This window comes from Pseudochaenichthys georgianus, chromosome 19 (genome assembly GCF_902827115.2).
Source record: "Pseudochaenichthys georgianus chromosome 19, fPseGeo1.2, whole genome shotgun sequence".
Lineage (NCBI taxonomy): Eukaryota > Metazoa > Chordata > Actinopteri > Perciformes > Channichthyidae > Pseudochaenichthys > Pseudochaenichthys georgianus.
The window spans coordinates 12,185,713-12,209,558 of NC_047521.1; the positions used below are offsets into that span (position 1 = coordinate 12,185,713).

Consider the following 23,846-nt stretch of genomic DNA (forward strand, 5'->3'; position numbering starts at 1 on the left):
CAATGCGCTGATTCCTAAGAATCTGCTGAAGTGAGTGGAAAAAGGGAGCACAGGAATTCCACATTTGAGTCCATGTGTTCTCAATTTCCTCAGACTCCTTCCATTTCTCACTGCCCGACGTCTGCTGAGCGATATGAAAGCAGAAGCATGGAGGGAGAATTGCTCGCCTGCTAAAAAGAGCATTATAGTGCCTGCTCATACAATCATTTCACATATGGCAGTGTAAACTGTTTGTTCCTTTTAATGTGACTAATCATGTAGATTTTCCACACAGATGTTGTAACAATAACATTAGTATTAGAAAAGTAACATGGGGCTTTAATTCATGGACAAATCTATGAAAATATGGTCATAGTTCTTAAATAGGAATGTGTTGTCTTGCTTGTTTTTTGTGTGTTATAAATCGTCATTTAATTGTAGCTTCTGTTGACACAACCTGACACTTTGCAGCACAAACAAAAGTGCTTCTGGGTAATTAAGCGAGCCATGCTTTGGTGTTTTTGTGATGCTAATGATGCATCTTTCTTCCCTCTAGGATCATTGATCATTTGACTCTCATATATTTGTCTCTGTGGATGACAGATGACTCACCAGACTCCCTCGTCCTGCCTCTGACGGGCTGGCTCCAGGGTCCCGTCCCGATGCCGTTGACGGCCTGGACCCTGACCTCGTACTCCGTCCACTCCTCCAGGTCCTCGATGGTGAACTCTCTCTCCAGGCGGTCTGCGATGATGTGGATCAGCGCCCGGCCCTGTGAGCCCGCGCGGGAGTACTGGACCCTGTAGCCCACCTGCTCTGCGTTCCCGTTGTACTCCCATTCAGGCAAAGGCTAAGCATGAACATTGAGAGAGTAAGAGATAGGGAAAAGGGGTCAAAATACTTATACTGCACAATTAATCAAATGATTCTCCAAATCACAGAGGACTAGTGCAATATCTAAATTATAATTGTTGTTATAGGCCAACAAATAAAATGTTTAATGAGCTATTCTGGAACTACAGTGGAATCCAGGCCTACAATGAGTATACTACAGACTTATTAAGAACATATTGTTTGGTGTTGGCCCTTTATAACAAATAAAACACACATTTTATTGGATTTTTATTACGGTAATATGAATATTTATTTAAAAAAAGAATCCTTCCCTCTTATATCTGGAAACATATCACAATGGCAATATCTGTCAAACATAATCGCAACTTGTTGTTTTTTACAAATTGTGCTATACTATAGTGAGACATCACGATTCACTAATGTGATGAATATTCACGAGATACACACAGGAAGCTGAGTCCTACTCACCATCCATCGCAACCAGAGGCTGGTCTCGCTGGCGGTGCGCAGGGTGACGTTGGCGGGGGCCATGTCAGGGGGGGCAGGGAGAGTCTGGATTTTCCTGGAGGGCTGGCTGGGGAGGCTGGTGCCAACAATGTTCACCTGGCGCATACGGAACCTGAAAAAACATCGTAATGCTGCTTTCATCTGAACTGAAATCAGTTTAGAAAACTTGGAATTAACTCCTGGGGTTTTTGTAACTCTTGCAGTGTGCATCCTCTTACATGAGGCTTATTGCATTTGAACTGAGATCAGAGCACTGGCTATGCAAACAGCATGAACATGAGCAGCAGGCTTGTTTGTTACAGGCTGTATACAAAAACAACATTTTGCTGTCTAACTCTAATCAAATGTAAACTGGCAGCACTGATGTTAGAATGATGATAGCTGTTGTAGGTCTTCAGGGATTGGTGAAATGTGCATTTGTTATATTGAATGTGATGGAGGAAAACAAGCAGAAGACTGAAACAAGATAAAGATCATGCATGTTGTTAAAAGATGATTTTGAAACCACACTGTCCATAACAAGCTTGTATCCAAATCAAAAGGAATGGAGAATGAGATAAGGCTCCTGGGATGAGCTGAATTTAGCCGAGATACTGAAACACACATACATCTGTCGTTTGTTACAATCTGCACACGCTTAATTAGCATGTTATCTAGCATTAGCTTATTCTTGGAAATTATGAGACGATCCTATTACTATAACAATGCATACAAAAGAAGATAGTCTTGTGACAGCCGATTCAACTTTGATGCGTTTGAGGCCTTTGGGTACTTGTTTGTTTGCTGCTATGTATAATTAGTTTTAGTATTTATTTGCAGGATTCAAAGTCCAGGATACATTTATTACATTTTAATATCTAGGCTAAGTCCGGGCTCATTTGAAGGGTTTGTGTTCGCCAATATTGGTTATTTTCGGATGCTCATTAGAGATAACAATATGAAGAGTAAAGCAGACGGTTCACAGTACCTGTAGAAGGTGTAAGGGTTGAGACCAGGCACCTCCAAGGAGCGAGCCTCAGGTTCGTTGGACACTTTGTGGACCATCACCCAGTCCTCATTCTCCCCCACCACAGAAACCTGGGAGCAAGAACAATTTGATCTTTAGTCTTCAGCATAAAGAAGATGATTTAAAAAAGGCCGAAAAACATGACAAAGGAAATGTGAACTTCAGCTCTGGATTAAATGTGGTTCACCTGGGCCTCCATCTGCCAACGGGAAATGGAGGTTTTGCCATCATAACCCGGTTTGAACTGCAGGGTGACGGAGCGTGGGCCGATGTTGGAGATTGCCACATTGGTAGGAGGACCAGGAAGCTCTGTGAAGAGAGAAGAGTCAGTGTTGAACTTAATAAAGACAGAACAATAATGAGTTATGGAGCAAGCAATGCACTGACAATGCTCTGGGACTATTTTGTGTGGCGGCCTCTTCCACATGCTGCTTTTGGGTTGTAGACTTTGATTAGGAACATCTATCTCCCACAGCACCCCCTTGTGGCCGTACAGATACTGCACATAGATTAATTTCTCAGCCGCCTCATTTATTCCTCTCCCTTGTGCTACCAACTTCAGCTAAAACAGCAAAAGTAGATTAGGAAAATATGCTTAGACGCAGTACACAAGCGGAGACAATGCCATGAATGCCAAGTACACTGCAGTTATCTGGAGATACGATTAAATCTGATATCACACTGTTTACACTTGAGCTGAGTAAACCATAAAAATGGATTATTCCCTGGAAATCCAAGAGGGGAATCTGAAAACGCTGAATATGTAGAACAGCAGGACGCCTTTTCAGTGTATATGAATATCATCGTTTGTTGGAATGTTTTTTGCGAGTCTGTGTTTATTGGGAGGCTGTTTGAGAATGTGCCTGCGCATTACGTACTCCTCGTCTTTTTTCCCTTTTATGCTTCCCTCAAGACAAGCATTACACCTACTATAACATATAACCATTCCAAACCACAATATAGTTTAAATAAATTCTAGTTAAAAGATATGAACGTCAACTGCCTATTGGAGCGTGGACAGGGGCGTAATATTCAAATAGATGCAATCACTCCCAAGGGAGCACTTTCTTCCAAGATTGCTTAAATGCGGGTTTTATTCAACATGAATGGAATGCAGATTACACAGGTCATAGTTAAATTTTCATTTGCATGACTGATAACTGAGGTGGTTATGGTACAGTTGCCGGCACATAGGTGTTTTCTTTACACATATACAATGAGAGTAATCACCATTTTGGGGACTATAACGGCTACTGTGAAGCCTGCTCTCCATTTAACAGCCTGGTTTCAGATTCACAGATGCTCTGAATGCTGCTCTAGTAATTGATGTGGGCATTGTGTTTTCTATAACACAATTTCGCAAATCTGAAATCATTAAAGACCATAATTGTCCTTAATGCTCTCGTGGGAGCTGTTATTTCATAGATGTGGTGCAGCTATTTGTATTGGTGACTCTCTCTGGCTCGGTCCCGGTTGAGGTGACCCGGGTCAGATTTCATTGTGTCTGGTGCCAGACAACAGAGAGAGTGTTCACCAGATTAAAGGTGAAGCAGTAAATATGCAGGAAGGAGTGTTTTAATAAAAGGTTCCCTGCTATTGAGATATTAACCCGGAGTGAACACTTTTAACAGAAGGGCCTGCATTATAAACAAAATGAGGCTTCAGGAGGCAGGGAGGCTCAAATAAAATATGCCATTGAGGTGCATCCCAGGGAATGTAGGAAATAGTTTTTGGAGCTTGACTTTATAGGAACTAAAACGAAGGATGTTTTGGTCTTAATTACTTAGATTGTCATAATGATCTCTGTAAATCAGTCTATCAAGCCTCTCAGACACCTCTTTCAGTAATGGTCTGTTTGTATGCACAATTTAAAAATAGCCAAAGGCAGAAAACCCCCTGTGCTAGTTCACTTACTTTTATAATGCTGCTTCTTATTTTGACCATTGTAGTGTACTAATTTGATTTGTATTACATGTGTGTTTGCCTCATTATTATTTGTAAGTCCACATTAAGCTTACTTGGCTGTTGTAACTTCCCTTGCTATGGGACGGATAAAGGATATCTGATGACACACAATTAATCAAATGATATGCTTATAAAATAGTAAAATAATGGCAAAATAATAAACTAGATTGAAACCACAACAACAGAAGGAAGTAAGTGGCCTATCCAGAGAGAATAGTTGGGACATTTCTAGAGAGAAATGTTATTGCTGTGACCACACAACTGAGACTCAGCCCAATATCTCACAGCATGGGCAAATATTGGTGTGGCTAGACATCCCTAGAGCTAAGTGACAACATATGTGTTGTTGTTTTGTTTTGTGTACTGATCCTTTGGTGTGAGTACTGTTTGGTTCCTGACCTGGTGGGACCCCGGAGGAGATGGTGGAGGAGGACAGCTGGCCCTGGCCTTTGGACGTCATCCCTGCCACTTCTATGGTGTAGGTGGTGAGAGCAGTGAGTCCAGTGACCCTGTACTCTAAGGTGACATTGGGCAGGTAGTGGGTAACTCTGGTGTTGGTGCGGTTGAACTCCTCCCACGAAATGCGGTAACCTGTAGAGCGACAGAGATTGGTTTACAGAAACAGACAGAGAGTCCTCTTGGGGAAAATTCTACATCAGTTTTACTACAATAGCAACTCTCGGCGAGCATGCCACGAGGCAAGCTAACAGAAATATTAAATTAACTTCATCACAAATTGAATATAGCAAATTAAATCAGCCAGTGATTATATCCCCACACACACACACACACACACACACACACACACACACACACACACACACACACACACACACACACACACACACACACACACACACACACACACACACACACACACACACACACACACACACACACACACACACACACACACACACACACACACACACACACACACACACACACACACACACACACACACACACACCTCTCAAAGTTAATACAATTTGCTTCTTGGCCAGCAGCTCTTTTCATGTGATTGCATAATGGGCAGCATTTCATGCCAAATCAATAATTTCACATGGCATGTCAGTGCTTGTCTCCTGCTGTGTGCGCTTTAAAATGTGTTCAAGATATTCTGCTGGATTTCGACCTTGGTAAACACTTAAATATGAATGTCAGTGTAAGCCATTTGTTCTTCACTTAGATGTTGCAGTGTAGAAGTAACAGTTGGCTACTAGAAGTATATTTAATTAAGGCACACATATTCATGGCCTAGTGAGACAACATTTTTATTTATAGAGGCCTAAATATGCGTTTTGGGGTTTTCCCTTTCCGGAAGTGTGTTATATAGGATTTAGTGCATATATATGGTATGCGAAGGCTAAAATCCCAAAGTTCCCTCAAGAGGTAGTTTCTCTCCCACAGAATGTACTTGCAAAGCTCAGGGGAGGAGAGAAAATGTCTTTGTGTGCAATGTAATGTTTTATGTAGGAAGTTGTATCATTTTCTGACAAGTGTTGTTCAACTGATGTAATGGGATATTGGCTGTTGTGTAAGCTCATGCAGCTTAGGCAGCAGAATGAAAAAAAGAAGCAAAACAAAAACAAGAACATTTAATTGAGCTGACTGCAGAAATCCATCCTTGTACCAGTGTTATGTTGAGGTGAGCTGGATATACCTGTGAGGACTCCATTCTTCTCGCCGGGCTCGCTCCAGCTGACTTTGAGCGAGGTGTCCAGGATCTCAGTGAAGCTCAGGTGACCCACAGCACCGGGGGCTGAGCGGGGACAAATAATAAACATGAGCAGGGCCAATGGGTAAACAAGACACTCTGGAACGGTGGGCATATCGGCAAACTGGTGACGGCATTTGCATTTTCACTAAACTAAATCAGCCCAAACAAAAACTGTCTGATGACAAGTTGAGAACAATTAACAGTTTCTAAAGCTTAACCAATTATCTCAGAGGGAAGTCCCAATGATGATGATGCTGGTTAGATGCAGCATAAACTCAGTCATTAACACTTCTGCACAACTCGGTTCCGCATGAATAATAGATGTTGCCCGGAGGATGTGTTAGTGTGAGATGCTTCATGTCCCCTCGCCACCACCAGAGAGTGAGAGAAATGTGGACGAGAGTCACTTACTGTCTTCGTGTGTCCTCAATGCTTTGGGCGGGCTTCGGGGGCCGTCTCCTGGCGTGGTGAAACACAGCACAGAGGTGTAATACTCTGTGAACTTCTTGAGGCCTGTCACATATCCCACATGGACGCTGTCCTGGAAGTTCGGTCGCACTGTTACCATAGTAACATCGTCGTCTCTGCCGGGCTCCCAGGCCAGTAACTGAAACAGACAGAGAGGGGCACGTTAGACTGAAGAAAATCAGCCAGAAAGCTGCTAATGATGTTTCTGTAATACACATTTAACCTTACAAATCTAACAACATTATCTCTCCCCGGTAGTCATGAGCCACTCTGAGGAGTTATTTGGCATCATTGCTCTCCTAAAGATATATTTAGAAAGACACCCTGAAGAGCTTTTCACTGGGAGGGTATGGCTGATTAGCTCCATTAAAACAGACTGGGAAATGTAGAGATTCAAGGCTCAAGAGAGGCATCTCATCATGCATTTTGATAGCGCACCATGTAGCATCTCCAAATGGATGGATCGACACAGTAGGTGCTTAGTTATTGAAACCCATTGAATTTCTGTTGGGTATGTTTCCAGAGAGTGGGAAGCTTGCAGAGAAGTCAAGAGCTGGCACAAGAGATGTCAGAGGGAGAGATAGTTGATTGTCTGCCACTGTTTTTCCCCCCATCCCAATCCCTTTTCCAGCACGTATTCCTTTCCTTACCTTTCTATCACCTCTCACACATTTTAAATCTCTTATTCCCATTGCTGCCTGAGTCTCTCCCAGGAAAACATTTGGCATATAAAATTCAGATTGGGTTTGAACAGTGACCGCTCCACCCTGCTGAGTAAGGCCTGTGCAGTACTATTGAACAGACAGACAAAAGGCAAGGGGAAAAGAAACCAATGATGTAATTAAGTGGCAAATTAGTCGGAAATAGAGGGATATTTCTGGAGGCGAAAAAACAGCAGTGCCCTCTGGCCGTACAGTAGCTTACCTGTGTGCTACATTTCTTAGAATATTTCAATAAAGAGATGGACTGTATTCAAGAGCCCGTTACAAAATAATGAAGACATTCATCATTACAGCCTCACTATAACGTGAGGGAATAAAGAGAGTGACCGACTGACAAATGGGTGAACACGGTCCATTCGTCACCATGACACCAAATATATTTTGCCCCTTGGCTCCGCTCCCCCTTTTGCTACACAGGACATGTGATACTACAAGCTCATCGCTGACACTTCTGTCAATGGATGTGGCGGCCGGTGGGGACGTCGCCGCGGCAACTACTGACCTTGTAGCCCTGGTTGATGCCGTTGATGAACTGAGGGTTAGGGGCCGTCCACGTGAAACGGATAGTTGTCGAGTTGACCGGCTCGGCCTGCACATTTCCGGGGGCGATGGTGGGTACTGGGATGGACGACAGGAGGGAGAGGAGAAGTGGGAAGACAAAGGTGTGAGAACACATTTCAGATGACTGCTGGAAGCCTTCCTGCATCTATTTTGATGTGGGTATTGATCGCTGCTGCACAGGTCAGGGTACATACTGCCATCACTCTCCTTCTGTCTGCACTAACACCTAATACCAGGGCTCTGTGACTTTCTTTGAGTGAGCTGCTTATAGATTTCAGCCGGGATGCAACCTTTGTGTGATCCTTACAAAGAAGAATCAATGCATCAAGTGTTTTTTTTTTTTATTGGAAAATGCGTACTGCTATTATTGCACTGTTCCCACAGGATGCTGCATCGTAGTGCTATTCATTGTGAATAATGATCACGCTTGAAATTAACACATATAAACGCAGACTCATTGAAATTGACACATTTGATAAATAAGAAAGACATGAGTCAGCACATTAGTTTTGGTCTCGGGTCGATGACATTGATGATGTGCGCTCACCTCCCTGCAGAGTCCACTCAGTGACTTTATGGCTGAACGTGCCCAAACCCGCCACGTTGTACGCGGCAACCTCAATCTCATAGTTGGTCCATATGATTAGGTCCTCCAGGAGAAGGTTAGTCACCTCAGGACTAGTTATGTTCTTTATCTGGTAGTCCACAGGAAGGCCAGTCAGACGGTACCTAAGACACACAGAGGAAAAAGGAAGCATTAGATGCATCTGTTCGTTGTGTTTTTTTACACCCTGAATTTGAAATGTATTTCAGTTCGGCTGCTTGAGTCAGTACACTAGAGTCCCTGCTAGGGGGAGACAAAGCACCAGCAAACAAGCAATTAAAAAAACACTGACAGACCTGGAAAACACCTGCCGTTTTATTTAGATGTAATGAACAGAAAACCAACCTAATTACATGTTTACAGGAATTACACTCAGTTTGGCATGTTGCTGACTCTGCCTATTAGAGTTGCTAAAGTTTGGCTGAAGTCAAAAGAAGTCATAGCATGTTTAGTTTTCTCTCAGAGTGAATCATTTGGTTGTTTACTGAAACTGTGGGGATGTTAGGCTTGAAAGTAAAACATGCCGCCGGTAACTTATATCCAGCTCTTATCATAATTAGATAATGGAGTGGAAATTAAGTAGAAACTATATTAAATGGAACATTTTCAGGTAGTAATTAAAGTGTGGGCTGGTGTGCATAACAAGGTGAAATTCACAATACACAATGTCTCTTTTCATTCGTTCCTACTGAAGTTTGCAAATCTTAAGTTCTCAATGCGACAAATGATGTGAAATCAATCAATTAAAGAGAACACCAAGCCAAGGTAAACAGACGGGATCATATCTTCCTTAGATAAGATTTTAAACTGAAGTGAATCTATGTTTATAACTTATAACTATACAAATAAAGAAATGGATGGTTGGATGAACAGGGATCTTACCGGACGGTGTAGCCCCTGAGGATGCCGTTCTGGTGGCTTTCGGGCGGGGGCTGCCACTGGATCATGATGGACTGGTTGGTGCGACCGCTGGCAATGACGTTTTGAGTCGGAGCACTGGGGGGCTCCTCTGGGAGAGAGACCCTGCACAACACATACACATGCAGAGTTTTGAAGAGAGAACGAGTGAGGAAAAAGGATGTTTTCTTTATGGAATGATATAATGGAGCATATGATTTTCATTTCATTTCAAACCTTTATTTATGCAGGTGAATCCCATTGAGATCATTGATCTCTTTTTCAAGGGTTTTGATTGAAGCTTAACATCAGTTTAATTTCAACTGAAGCCATTACCCAATATAGGGGTGTAACTAGATTCGAAGGTCAACTATCTAATATCATCAACGCAGACAACAACATAAATCAATACACATTATCATCTTTAATAATAATAATAATAATTCCTTGCATTTATTATAGCGCTTTTCCGGTGCTCAAAGCGCTTGACAGATACACATTACACATATTTCTATATACATGGTCACTGTGGACAATACCCACAGGAGCAAGTTAAGTTAAGTTTAAGATGTGCTTTTCTCTGAATGCAATAAGCGAACAGTGCCAGCGGCTGTGAATACAGGCCAGTTTTGTTATATTGGAGGTTAGGCACAACAACGACTCAGGCTCACTTAAGGTGGACCAGCTGTTCTCCTTTTAGTGACTGCTTTAACAGCTTTGACCAGAAACCGGAAACCGAGACCTCAACAACATTATCTAAATGTCTGGAAGAGCTCATTTCTAAAGTTGTCAAATGATATTTAACTGCTTTTTGTAAGTTGAGTAGCTGATGTGTGGAATGGGAAAATGATATCTTGTCTAATCAATCGCAGGTCCATGAGAATTGGATAGAAACAGTTTTGACTTTGCAACATAGGGAAACATTGTATCCTTGTCCAAAGAATGGATATATCGTATCATGATAAAAACCTGTGATTGCTACTTCGAAACCTCTTCTTCTGTCCCCTTATCGTTTCTTACAGCTTTGTTTTCTTTGTTAAAAACCCTGACCATATCAGGGCTTATCAGCCACCGAACGATTTATATATATATATATAACTGTGTCCTGACAAAACACCAGGAGCGTCTAGAGATCAGTGGCGGTGACTAAGTTCCAAATGGCGTCACAGAGCGTACGGTGCTTAGCTCCCCTGCACACAGACGGAGCCCCCCCGTGGCTCTCCCCTGGCAGGGAGTGGGGGGGGGGGGGGGGAGATAGAGTGAGGAAGTGCTTGAAGTTGTGTGAGGCCGCAGAAAGGCCAAACCTAAAGCTGCCTCGAACCTAAATCCCAAATCCCTCCTGCGGGTTTCAGAATGCTTACACTTATATCCCTCTTCACTGACTCTTGACTGAAGGGATGAGTCAATCTGGTTGTCACAGTGGTTCCCAACCGGTGTGCCGCGGCACACTGTGTCCAAGTGTGCCGCAAAAAAACGTATTTTTATGTTCCAAATGTTTTTCTCACTTAATAAACTTCACTTTATATACACTTTATTTTCTTACATGTACAATGGAGTTCATAAGCTAATAAAACATATATTGTTCAGATTTAGATTAAACTGCTTAAATTCTCATGATTTACGTCAGCCGTCATTGTTTATGGTGTGCAGAGCAGCTTTTTATCCTCGCGCCAAATAATTACAAGATGGATCGTTACGTAGTGACAATAAATAAAGAAGCACCCCAGCCCTCAACAACACAGGCAGGGATGACAGGACATGATGGAACAGAGGGTGAAAGGCTTTGTAAATAAAGTGAGACAGGTAAATCCCGATGTACAGATAACCCACTGCATGACACCGAGAAGCCCTTGTCGACATGGGCTATGCCACCAGACCTCACTGCAGTATTAGAACAAGCTGTGAAAATAGTGAACTACATCAAGTCCCGTCCGCTGAAGCTGAAGGTTGTTCAGCACATTGTGCAATGGGATGGGGGCTGAGCACCATGGCCTTTTACTGCACACGGAGGTCCGCTGGCTGTCACGGGGCAAGGTGCTGTCCCATGTCTACGAGCTCCGCGACAAACTTGTTGCATTTGCAAATGAGCACGACTCACCCTACAAAGAACACATGGATGATGAATGGTGATGGGTTAAGCTTGCATATCTGGCAGATATTTTTAGCCACCTCAATGACCTCAACATCAGAATGCAAGGGAAGAATGAGAATATCCTGACAGCCACAGACAAACTCAATGGTTTCCGATCCAAATTAAGACTGTGGCAAAATAAAGTCGCCAATAAAAACATTGAAATGTTTCCGCTGACATCCAGTGACCCAGCGCCAGAGTTGGGTGTTTAACGCGTTACTGTAATAATATTACTTTTGACGGTAACGGAGTAGTGTAACGCGCTACTTTTAGTAATCACACTACAGTTACTAACATTGCCCCGACACGCGTTACTTCGTTACTTATTAAAATCAGTCATAATCACACTGACAGACAAGAGGGGTTTCTGCCGCAGGTTTATATGTACGTAATCTGCGCGACATGCGCGTCCACATCTCCACATGCAGTGCTGCATAAACATGGCTGAGTCAGCGATAACTCTCGAGGGGTGGAGGTATGCCCATTATTTTGAGTTCGTCCGAAGAATAGACAGGAATGTGACGGTGAGGTGCAAACTGTGTCCAGGCCAGAAGCTGTTATCCACTGCTGTGAACACCACGTCAAACCTCAACACACACCTGCAAAGAACACATGCTAAGGTGAAACTAACGCACACGCTATTTGTTGTTTGTTTATATCACGTAGTCTGTTCTTCTTCTCTGTCTTCCGGTTGTTGCCTGTTTTGAATGACAAATACACACTACCGCCGCCTGCTGGTAAGGAGAGTTATTGCCACTCACGCATGCGCAGTTCGTACGTGCTCGGCGAGTAAAGTAACGAGTTACTTTATGTAGATGGTAACGATTCCGAAGTAGTGTAATATATTACTTTTTTTTAAAAGTAATATGTAATATGTAATATATTAAATTTGTTTAGTAACAACCCCATCTCTGCCCAGCGCAAAAGACAGCATTTTTCTACAAGTTGTAGCTGCTCACCTGAGAGTGCTGGAGGAGAGGTTTGAGTCATATTTCCCTCCTATGAATGAAGACTTCGATTGGCTCCGGGATCCGTTTAATCCTCTGTCATTAATATCAGCCACAAGTTTAAACAGCAGAGCTCAGAATGAACTCGCAGAGCTATCTATGGACCGCTCCCTGAAACTGAAGCACGGGGAACTACGTCTGGATATATTTTGGCTGCTTGTGGGACACGAGTATCCATCCTTCTCAGAGAGTGCCATCAAGGTGCTTTTACAGTTTCCAACCTCCTACTTGTGCGAGCTGGCGTTTTCCTCACTCGCATATGTCAAAAACAAGACCCGCCCCCGGCTGTCAGTGGAGCAGGATCTCCGCGTTGCGCTGTCCACTATCCCTCCACGCATCAAGAGACTCTACTCACAAAAGCAGGCACAAGTGTCGCACTTGCACCGTGTAACGGTCTGAGAAATGTTTATGTTTGGATGTTAATTTGTGTGCCTTTCTTATAAATGTATGATTTATGACTTTGTCAATCAGTATTATCTGGATAGCGAAATGCAGAATGTTTCATATTTGGGATGTGGTTGATGAGTCACATGACCACAGTCAGGTCAGAGGGCATTGTTTCATCCCTCCAATTCTATTAAGTTATTATGTAATCTAAGTGATCATAGGCCTGTCTCTTTTGAAATCCAAATGTAAAATAATAACTGTATTGATATGTAGACTAGTCCGGTTTTTACACAGGTAGGCCTACTATTTTCAGCCAAAACAAAAGAGCCTACTTAGTAGGCCTGTTTATAATATTGAATATATCATAGAAATGGCGTTGACATTTTTAGTCTGGTTCTTGTTATTATGTGTGAATACATTATTTGTTTTATAAAATGTTCTATTCAATTAAATACACATTTGAAAACCAATTTATGGTGTATTTATTGTTTTTAGTTTAAGCTCTGAAGTGGTTTTTAAATCTCCAAAAAGTTGGGGTGCCTTGGGGTCGAGACATATTTTCAGGGCACAATTAGCCGACAACAAAATGTTCTGCAGGTTTTCATTTTCTAGGCTTGAATTCATCACATTTCTCATTGCTATTGCCAATTAAACAATACTACAAAAGAGGAAAGTTAGGGTGGATTTAAAACAAAAGGAATTGATAAAAAATAGTGTGACCCTACAAAGAAGAAATATGATGTTTCATTAACTTCGTCCTCGGAAACTGAAAAAAAAGTGTAGCTTCCCCTACAAAAACAAACTGTGCGAGCATTTTGTATTTCTCTACTTTGTATGATTGGATAAAAAGGGACAGACAAGCTGTTCTAGTGTTGATGTGCAGTAGATATGGGATCTGTCTTCAGCTCACCGTTCTGTCTCCTTGCTGAACTGCCCCTTCCCCACATCATTAACGGCACAGAGGCGGAACTGATAGGAGCGCGCCGGGATCAAACCGTTCACCGTCACCACTGTGGACTCTGGCTCGATGTTTGCCAGCAAGATGGCCCAGGGAGCATCTAGAAGAAAGAAAAATCAACTTCAACGACTTGTTCCTCTGATATGTTATGCTAACCATTTGTCTGAACATCCCATGAAATAGAACACTCTGTAAGAACGGATTCAGACAATTCTAGCAAATGTTCATTATTCGTCAGAAGGGATTTTCACTCATGCTTACAATCAATTTGTCATGGCAGGTCACAATTTAAACTTCTAATTCAATAAATGAAACAAGTCATGGTCAGAAAAAGGAACCGAGAGCACACTATGCTGCAGATTTAAGCTGAACAGTTTTTCACTTCAACTTATATAGATTAGAACATGCTTCGAACATATTTTATTCATGAAGTGCTGTAAAGTGATTGACTGTAGTGAAGCTTACACATCCAACGTGAGATTAAAAGCAATGATGGACATGCTTAATTAGTCTCATTGATTCTACTTCTAAATGTGTTTTGGAGTTATTTGCTGTATTTGCTTTACAGTTAGGCGCCTTGAGAAAAACTTTGACTTCGTAGAAGCCTGACAGCATGGAATAAGAAATCTAAACAAACTACATTTATTTTTTACTCGTTGCTCAACTGGGAATCGAAGAGCCAACTTCCCTCCCCATAACCCCTTATATATAAAATATACAAAGCATAAAAGATAGCGAGCAAAGACTGGATATGTTGTGACTTACTGTTCTCAGAAACCTCCAGGATGTAGCGAATGAGGGGGCTGTTGCCATCAAAAGGCTTGGCCCAGGCCAGGTCGATGGCTCTTTTCTCCGATGCGCTCAGCACGGCTGTAGGGTTCTCTGGAGCATGGGGCAGCTGCCTGCAGGGAGCAGCAGGACAACTTTCGATAAATAAAACAATCGCTCCTATCACAGCAAATCATCCGCGGGGGACAGCGAGTTACCGGATATGTCTGTCCTCGCTGAACATCTAGGGCCAAATCTGAAGTCAGGCTGAATGTTTTATAACAGTTAAGACAGGTGATGAAATGCGGCAAGACAAGACTGCAAAGATGATTTGCTGACGAGATGGACACACGAGCAAACAAAAGGAGATGGATAACGCCAGAGGGGAGCGAAATGGATTGAAAGACATAAGGAGACAGATAGGAAAGGAATTCACAGAGCAAGACGTGAATAAATGAGGCTAAAGCTATGGATCATTAATTCATTCAGCCATGAATTCAGATAAGAACAAACAGATGGATCAATCTCATAGCAATGAACCAAAACAGCCAGTATACTGTCAGAAAGCAGCTGCAGCCAATGAGCCGGCCAATAGGGGGACGGAGAACGACACAGACAGTCCATCGGTTTGGCTAACAGAAAGTTAGATGTCTCATTTGAGACAACAGTAAAACAATGCCGAGGTTTGAGTGTGTAGTCTCACAGATGGAATGGAGGGGGGTGGGGGGGGGCCCCCTGGGGCTGAAAGTGTGTCGGGTGAGAATGAGGACAGGGGAGGTGAGAAGAAATCGTCATTTATGTGGAAATGAGTCAGAGGTGTCAATAGGAAAAAGCGGCGGAAGGATGGTGGAAAGCGTGTGTGTGAGTGTTCATTAATGTGTGTACGTTTCCTAATAGATCATGTGGGAACTTGTTTCTTCCTGTGTTATGCACTGGAGCATGGAAACAATGAGGAGAGACAACATTTCAAATAAAAACCAGGCGAGGGTGACGGTGGTTACCTGACTCTGAGGTGAGCGCTGCGGGAGTCGTTCCCCCCGACGGAGGTGACTCTGCAGGTGTACGTGCCGATGTCACCTGACCAGGTCTGGGAGATGTGGAGGGTCCCGTCTGCCTCCAGGCGTATGCGGGGGATGGACTGGACGTTGACCACTGAGCCCTCTTTCTCCCAGACATGCCTGGAATGCAAAATGGTCAGTCAGACTGATGTTGTTGTATGTCGTCATATTCTGCTGCATATTCACATCATCAACACTATCCATTTTAATACACTGTGAATAAGTAGTTGCACTTTCGAATGTAGAACCTGGATGCTATTTAAAGCTTTGACCTATTACAGTATCACTCACAACCTCCATTTTAGAGATTTGAGAAACACGTAATCAGGCAACAACACCGTCAACAGGGCAATGACGGTAGGCCTGCAATGATCATACAAAATGTATAAAACAACTTAAACACCACTGAGAAAGTACTGGATGCAAACATGTGACAGCAGCACAACATTAGGAAAAACTGCATTTCAAAGCAATATTTGTGGAACATAACAATTAAAGTATGGGTTTCTAATTGTTTTTGATCCTTTTTCTTTCTTGCTCGCTTTGATTAGCATGCTAGTAATAGCCGTGTTGCTAACAATTTCGATGTGTACATTGATCTCCTTGTGCATATGAAAATGAATGGAGAGAACATTTGTATTGAGCGTGTCCGTTTCAAAGTTTATAATGAAAGAAAAGCGGTGTGTCCAGCAGCGGCTCAGGAAGAAATCCCTCCGGACTATAAAAGACCCCCATCACCCCAGCCACAAACTGTTCTGTCTGCTGCCGTCTGACAGGCGTTCCCGCATATCCCGACTAAAACCACCAGAGACAGTTTCATACCACAGACAATAAGACTGCTAAACAACTGAACTGCTGAAACAACATCCATAACATGCATCTGCTACTTAGTAATTATTATTTCTCTAATATATCATATTCCAATAACTTGCATATAGACTCTTATTGCACTATTTCACTTTTTTAAACTATTTTCCTTTTTGTATTTACTATTTATTTGCACTATATTTTTCTGTTTATCTGTGTTATTCTTTTGCACTGGAGAAGCCTGTGACCTAAGATTTCATCGGCATACCTACACTGTAGCTCTGTTCGTATGACTAAATAAAGAACTCTTGTCGGTATCTCAGCGGAAAATGGAAAGCAATACCACTTGGAAACGCTAAATGCATGATCAAATCCATCCATAAACATTTTTTTTTTTTTCAAGAACATGACTTGCATCATTTCGTTCCTACCACATGCTGGGATGTGAACTATGACGTACACATGCATGTTAGCTTTAGATGGTAGATTAACTCTTTCTGACAGTAAAGCAAGTACTCAGTACACTGAGGTTTTGCTTGTCTTTTATTCCACCTCAATCCTAGAAGAATGTGTTATTAGCGAGGTATTTCATCTTTCTCCTCAATGTCTCTTCAAACTCGGAGCTGCCCTGCATACATATCATAGCGTTTGGCAGCTGCATATCAAACGCTGAATACACCCTCATCAAAAGTGCACGGCTCAAACGTGGCGTCAGATGTAGCCTTCTCTCCTGAGTAGAAAGGGACAGAATGGTCTATTGATCGCTTCTGATGTCAGCTACAAGCCTGGCGTTCAGTAAATGTCTTTTGTGAGGGCTGTGTGCTGAACTGAATTGGACTGCAATTGTAAGCTGGTTGTGTGTGAGCGACTGTTCTCGTGATGTACGTGCACTGCACAAAACTGGTCGACAAACATTTCCAATCCGGGTTTGCTTTTGTAGGAAGCGCATGTCTAAGTCTAGTGTTTGGGACGCCGCTGTGCTCTTTCTTTGTTTTGTAGTCCATTCAGTCCAATGCTCATTCTTGCAAGGGACTTGAGCAAAGCAGCAAAAATAATAAGATACAGAGAGTTAAAAAAAAAAGTTGGACAATATCCATTTGCACCCGGGGGACAATGGTTACACAGCAGCTATTCGGCTATTTACACCCATCCCGCCCCCGACAGACGGCATTCAAGGTGGAACATCACTTGATCGTAAATCATGGTCAAAGTGGGATTGAAGACAGTTCTGAAGCAGTATATCTTTGGTGGGATACAAGGATAAAAGGAAGGATACATGAGACAAGATGTTTACTCTTTCGAATAACTGTTTTTGTGTAAATCAAATGGAAAGCAATATGAACACTTGTGCAGTGATAAGCTAACACAGTTTGTATAGCCAAGCTAAATGCTACTGATAGGACCAGGTTACCATCATCGAAAAAAGCTTTAGCTTCCAAAACATTGTTTGAGTTATAAAAGATTAATCAAACAACTCAAGGTGTCAAGAAACATACCTTTAGGTTTAAAATTGCTATTTTTTCTATGTATTTTCTGGTGTAGAAGATAGCGAATGCATACAAACGTGTCCAGATGTGCAAATGGGATTGGATCTATGGACAGATCCATATAGGTTAACGCTATTTAAAATGCCTGAATCTCTTGCAAGTGGCCCCAATGGAAGCGGCAAAGCTTTAAAAACAGGTCCTTCAAAAAGTGTTCACAAGACATACATCTAATATGTTCCTGAATCCAATTTAAGATCTCCCCTGCACGGTCAGGCACCGACATGTTTGTTTGTTGAACCTCACTCCTGGCTTTAAAGCAAAGGATACTTTGAGGTTGTGTCTCCTTCCCTTTGAAACTCATTCTTTATGGACTTTTGATCTGGTGGCATTGTGGGCACTACTTTAAAAGATGAAGCTGCCTTTATTTTACATATTTTCTTATGGTAAAAATAATCCCATGAAAAGATCAAAACCCACAATGAATGTTTCTTACTAACAAGTTTGTCCTGTGTACTTAAAGCGTTCATCAGCGCGATAGAGCTCCGTTGTTTTTTTCCAATTAGGATTAAAAACACATTAATGAGAAACACCGGGAGGCGAGTCGACCCTATATACACCATCCTGCTGCACTAAACACTCGGTGGTGCACTACATGTGTTTTAATACTCAACTGAAAATAGATCCCAACAAAGGGGCTAGATAATTGCTTGAGTTACATATGCTAAAGCTACAGTGCCCAGATGTTTTACAGAATTACTTACCATTCAATAAAAAGCAAACACTTGAGAGACAGTGGCAACTTATTTTTTGGTAATTTAATTTGTTGGGAAGAAAAATATAGCTCAGTCTTAGCTCAGCCCACTTTTAACTTCCCTTTGTTTCTTTGTTCACTCTTCTATTGTGTCTTTGCTTTCACTCTGAAGCACTTTATGACATTTCTTCTAAACAAGTGTTATCTGTAATGCTATAAAGGAAACCTGACTTACTTAATACTTCGATGTGTGTGTTTGTACTCTTACCTGACAGTTACACTTGGGTCATGTGTGACTCCACAGGTCATAACAGCTTTAGTTCCTTTGATAACACTCTGGTCCTGTGGGGGGGTGGTAATCCGGGTGCGAGCTGTGGACACAAAAATAAGTAAGAAAGGAGAACACAGCCTACAAAATGTCCTTCCTGAGGAGAACAACACTGCAAACGCAACAACATGACAAGTAGATTACTCGCACAGAAGAGCGCTTTTGTATCTGAAGGAATGTTTTATTATTAAACAGCATGACCTTGTTCCCCACAGAAATGCCTCTCAATAAAACTCCACACTTTGCCACGTAAGAGTGATTGTGAAAGATTGCTTGGGTATTAAAAACAAACATCAGGAATTTGTTGTTTTTTTCAAAAAGAAGGCGACCCTGCACACTCACCCAAGACCACGAGGTCAGCGGACGCCTCATCGATGCCCCTGGAGTTGCTCGCCATGCAGGTGTAGGTCCCGGCATCTGAGATGTGTGAGGGGGAGATGAGGAGGCTGCCTGACTCGAGGAGGGTGAACCTGGGCAGCTGGACCGAGCCGCTGGCCAACACACGCTCACCTAAAGTGTGTGAGGAGGAAGACACAAGATAAGATGAAAAGAAGCGACAGTGAACATATGACATGTTTGGAAAAGTGACTAAAAAGAAAGCCGAAACAAAGTCGGGACCTGTCGTAAAAACTGACATCAAATAAAGTCGGAAAAAAGTTCAGAAAATGACAAGTCCAAATGGAGACATCTATTAACAGAATATGAGGGGGTGGAATCGGGATGAAAAACAAGGACAGCTTTTCCATGAGCTGCTGTTTAAATTAGGTGTCATTATATTTTGACCAAATACTCGGAGATGGACTTTGTGGGGTTTATTATTGGTGCTTTCAGAACATATTAACACGTCGAGATTGTTGACAGACAATCACAAGTAATGGGGAAATGTGTGAAAATGAGTCTGGTAAGTTCATTGTTACGCAGCCTTCAAAATCAGGGGAGGAACGTTGTCTATGTTGTGTATATATTTGTTGATCTCTCTGACACTACTTATCTTTGTAGGAAAATAATGAAATCTAAGTTTAATAAAAAAAAACAAGGGAGGAAAAAGATGTGCTATATGACAATACCACCTAGTTTCAAAGTATATTTGGTATTGATATGATGTATCCCTATTGATTCATCCTACGTCGCAAGGGAAAAGAGCACTTCAATATTGTGGAAGCGCCTAACATGTAATTAAACTTGAAAACCTAATTAATGGTCATTATGTTTTTAATAGTATAAATACCAACATCATTTATATTCTCGTATAAAGAAAATCATTTACAATTCACCACCCATGCGATAATCTTGTAAACAGCTTCTTCAGCCAATGTTGTAATGTGCACAGCACCTGAGATGTTTGAGGAACCACACCACGATCACATATGGATTTTTCATATTTCATATTGCTCAGCCCTATCTGGAATGCAAACATGGAACCCAATGAGGTCTTATATGTTAAGTAGTGGCCTAGATCACCAGCATCATAATCCCTGGGTGTGTGTGAGTGCATGTGTGTAACGGGGACCTTTCTGCCAGGTGATCGCGGGCCTCGGAGCTCCAGAGGTCTCGCAGTGCAGGATGACTGACATGCCGTCGATCACAGTGCTGTCTGAGGGTCCGGCTGTGATATTCGGGGCAATACCTGAGGGGAGAAAAACACACACATACACGAAATAAAAATAAAGCCCAGTGAGAGAAGGTAAGAGGATTACAGAGATGAGATATTGAATGTCTATGACGAAGCCCCTCTTCAAAAGGTATTTCCTGTAAGCGCTGCATCTCAGTGTTTAGTGTTTTAGCCTTCACCTCAACTGTCTGCTGCCGGCCTATTTTTCCTTTTCTTTCACCCACAGAGATAGCGAATATATGAAGAGGAGGAATGGAAATAACTGAGGGAGAAGCATAGAAACAGAATGCAATATGGAGATAACTAAAATCCCTATTTCTGACATGCAATAAATCAAAGCTTTTATAGGATGACAGGAAACTGTATTGCTCCCAAGAGGACACAAGGAGAAGGGAGTTTGTCACAGGAGTAGTGTTGATCTCAGGACACAGTGAGAAGGACAGAAGGAGGAGACAAGAATGTGTAAGGGAAAAGATGAGATCTGGAGGGAGAAGGAGAGGAAAGTATGTGTCAGTAAGAGAAAGAGAGGAAGAGAGAATATCATGAATTCTGATAATGCGGTGCAGTGAGAAGTGAAGGCTGCAGGAACTGAGACAAAGTGAAGAAAATTAGATGTCAGAAACTTGTCAAACAGATGCACAAAAAGAGAAAAATAAGCTGTCATTTTTTCTAATCCCAGCAGTGGCATTTGCTTTGCGTCACCTCACGCCTAGACTACTGCAACTCCCTCCTGGCTGGTCTACCTGCATGTGCCATCCGACCTCTGCAGCTCATCCAGAATGCAGCGGCTCGTCTGGTCTTCAACCTTCCTAAATGTTCCCACACCACGCCGCTCCTCCGCTCCCTTCACTGGCTTCCGGTAACTGCTAGAATGCACTTCAAGACACTGGTACTTGCGTACCATGCTGCGAATGGATCTGGCCCTTCCTACATCCAGGACATGGTTAAACCGTACACCCCAGCACGTGCTCTACGCTCTGCATCAGCCAAACGGCTCGCTGCACCCTCGCTGCGAGGGGGACCCAAGTTCCCATCAGCAAAAACACGTGGGTTTGCTATCCTGGCTCCAAAATGGTGGAATGAGCTCCCCATTGACATCAGGACAGCAGAAAGCTTACACACCTTCCGGCGCAGACTGAAAACTCATCTGTTTCGACTCCACCTCGAGCGATAGAATTACTAACAAAGAACTGCTAACAGAGCACTTATATACTAATAAAGGACTGGCTTATCTAAAGCCAGTTGAGTAGCACTTGAAATACTTGGCTCTATGAAACCATAGACTGTATATATAAATGAAACCTGATGTACTTATATGATTCTGTTTTCTTCAAGGTTGTATCTTCCTGGTCGAATGTCGCTTTGGATAAACGCGTCAGCTAAATGCAATGTAATGTAGGGACGGGTGGCGCAGTGGTCTGTGCATCCGATCATCAGATCAAGGGAGGTGCTGGGGAACTCCAGTTTGAAACCCGCTCCCGCCCCCACTGCGTCAGGCCGTTGTGTCCTTGGGCAAGACACTTCACCCGGAGTTGCTCCTGTGGGTATTGTCCACAGTACATGTATAATACCAATGTATACTTGTAAAAGCGCCTCGATGATTTCGAGGCGTGAAGATGGACGGTGTGGCGCAGTGATCATCAGATCAAGGGGTGAAACCCGCCGCTGCTGCGTCTGTAAAGCCGTTGTGTCCTTGGGCAAGACACTTCACCTGAACTTGCTCCTGTGGGTATTGTCTACAGTATCTGACCATTGCATGTATGATATATGTGTAATGTGTGTATATGTAAAGCGCTTTGAGTCATTGAAAAAGCGCTATAATAAATGTAAGGAATTATTATTATTATTATTAATGTAATGTAATAAAAAAGACACCTCTACAGATTCATTCAGGTGATGAGAGAAGCTGCAAATATGGCTTCAAGGTGAGTCATAAGTCATGTGAACTTAATAGTGTAGGCCTAATTGTCAGTTCATATAAGAAAGTCCAGAGATGAGTAACTAATGAGAACAAAAGAGAAGAATATATTTCTGAAAAACTAAATAATACATGTGATAGAAGTTTGTTCGCACAGAAAACAACGGTACATTTCTCCAAGGTATGTTCGGTCAATTAGTGCTGACATATATCTTCACTGATTGGGGTCACATCTCTTGTTGATGTGCGCCAATCACATTGCCATCAACTCACTGTATTTACACTCCTGTCAGACCAAGCTGCTGTCAAGAAGTCAATATCAATATTACATGTCATCTCAATTTGTATTCCGACGTTGGGAAACCAAGTTGTAGGTCGGGTTGAGCAGAAGTAGTTGTTTTGCTAACAATCATACGTTTTTAGAATTCCTCACCATTTGTTTTTGATCAGATAGCAAAGAGAACCTAAACAAAGTCTGTGAACTGTGGCCCTCTTAAGTTAAAGTGGACCTATTATGCTACCTATACCTATACAAAACATGTCTGTGAAGTCTTTTGCTTAAAATACCAAACAGATCACCCATTGAAGTCATGCCTCATACTGCTCATACCCCTCTTTTGCAACCCTGTTAGAGAAACTCAGATTTTGGGTCCTTAGCTTGAAAAATAAAAAAGAGGAGGCGGAGCTAATGCCTGATCAGAATTCTACCGGAGATAAAGTTCAATTCTGCTGTGATAAAACGCCATCCTGTTCTAAACTACATCAAGGATTATTTCTGAAACAGTATGGAGCTCAAATGCTTTTTCTTTTGCGGGTTTATCACAAGGTGAGTTCCTTTTTTTTTTCCTGCTTTTTAAACACATGTGCTCTCCAGTACAGGTTAGCTCTGAGTGTTAGCGAGGCTTGCTAATGTAAACAAAGACGAGATTACTTCCAAAACACGTCAGGCATTGTTTCTGATAGCAACTTTCTGTGGGTCCGCCGCCGATTTGACGTCATGTAGGCAGCACATCTGTATCCGCTTGTTGTACCCCCGTTTTTAAAAGATTTGGGTACGGAGGAAAAGACAGAGGGTTTTATTTCCTGATGCTGCGTGAGTTCCCCGACGCACCGGGGACACATATTTATGTATAAAATACATCAAAAAGTGTATTTTGCATGATCGGTCCCCTTTAATTTATTTTTGATGACCTCCACTTGAGTGCTGTTATGTGTGGTTGCTTGCGCATACATCTGTGAAAAACGTTGTATAATGTTTATACTTTGTGCTGCAAATCCAAATTAAAGATTCAAATAGATTGTTTTATAGTAATTATTAAGTAGAAACAATAAGTCAAAGTGTCAGTGAGG

General features: G+C 42.3%; 1 protein-coding gene across 1 annotated transcript in view; it reads right to left on the bottom strand.

Moving 5' to 3' along the window:
* The window catches only part of sdk2b (sidekick cell adhesion molecule 2b), a 313,948-nt gene that overhangs the window by 38,271 nt on the left and 251,831 nt on the right, over window positions 1–23,846 (bottom strand). The window contains 16 exon segments of the mRNA XM_034107489.1: window positions 592–829; window positions 1,303–1,453; window positions 2,309–2,418; window positions 2,535–2,656; window positions 4,712–4,903; window positions 5,976–6,074; window positions 6,444–6,639; window positions 7,725–7,840; window positions 8,331–8,512; window positions 9,270–9,410; window positions 13,720–13,867; window positions 14,533–14,669; window positions 15,537–15,713; window positions 18,907–19,009; window positions 19,309–19,476; window positions 20,477–20,593. Coding sequence (XP_033963380.1) covers window positions 592–829; window positions 1,303–1,453; window positions 2,309–2,418; window positions 2,535–2,656; window positions 4,712–4,903; window positions 5,976–6,074; window positions 6,444–6,639; window positions 7,725–7,840; window positions 8,331–8,512; window positions 9,270–9,410; window positions 13,720–13,867; window positions 14,533–14,669; window positions 15,537–15,713; window positions 18,907–19,009; window positions 19,309–19,476; window positions 20,477–20,593 — 2,397 coding nt within the window.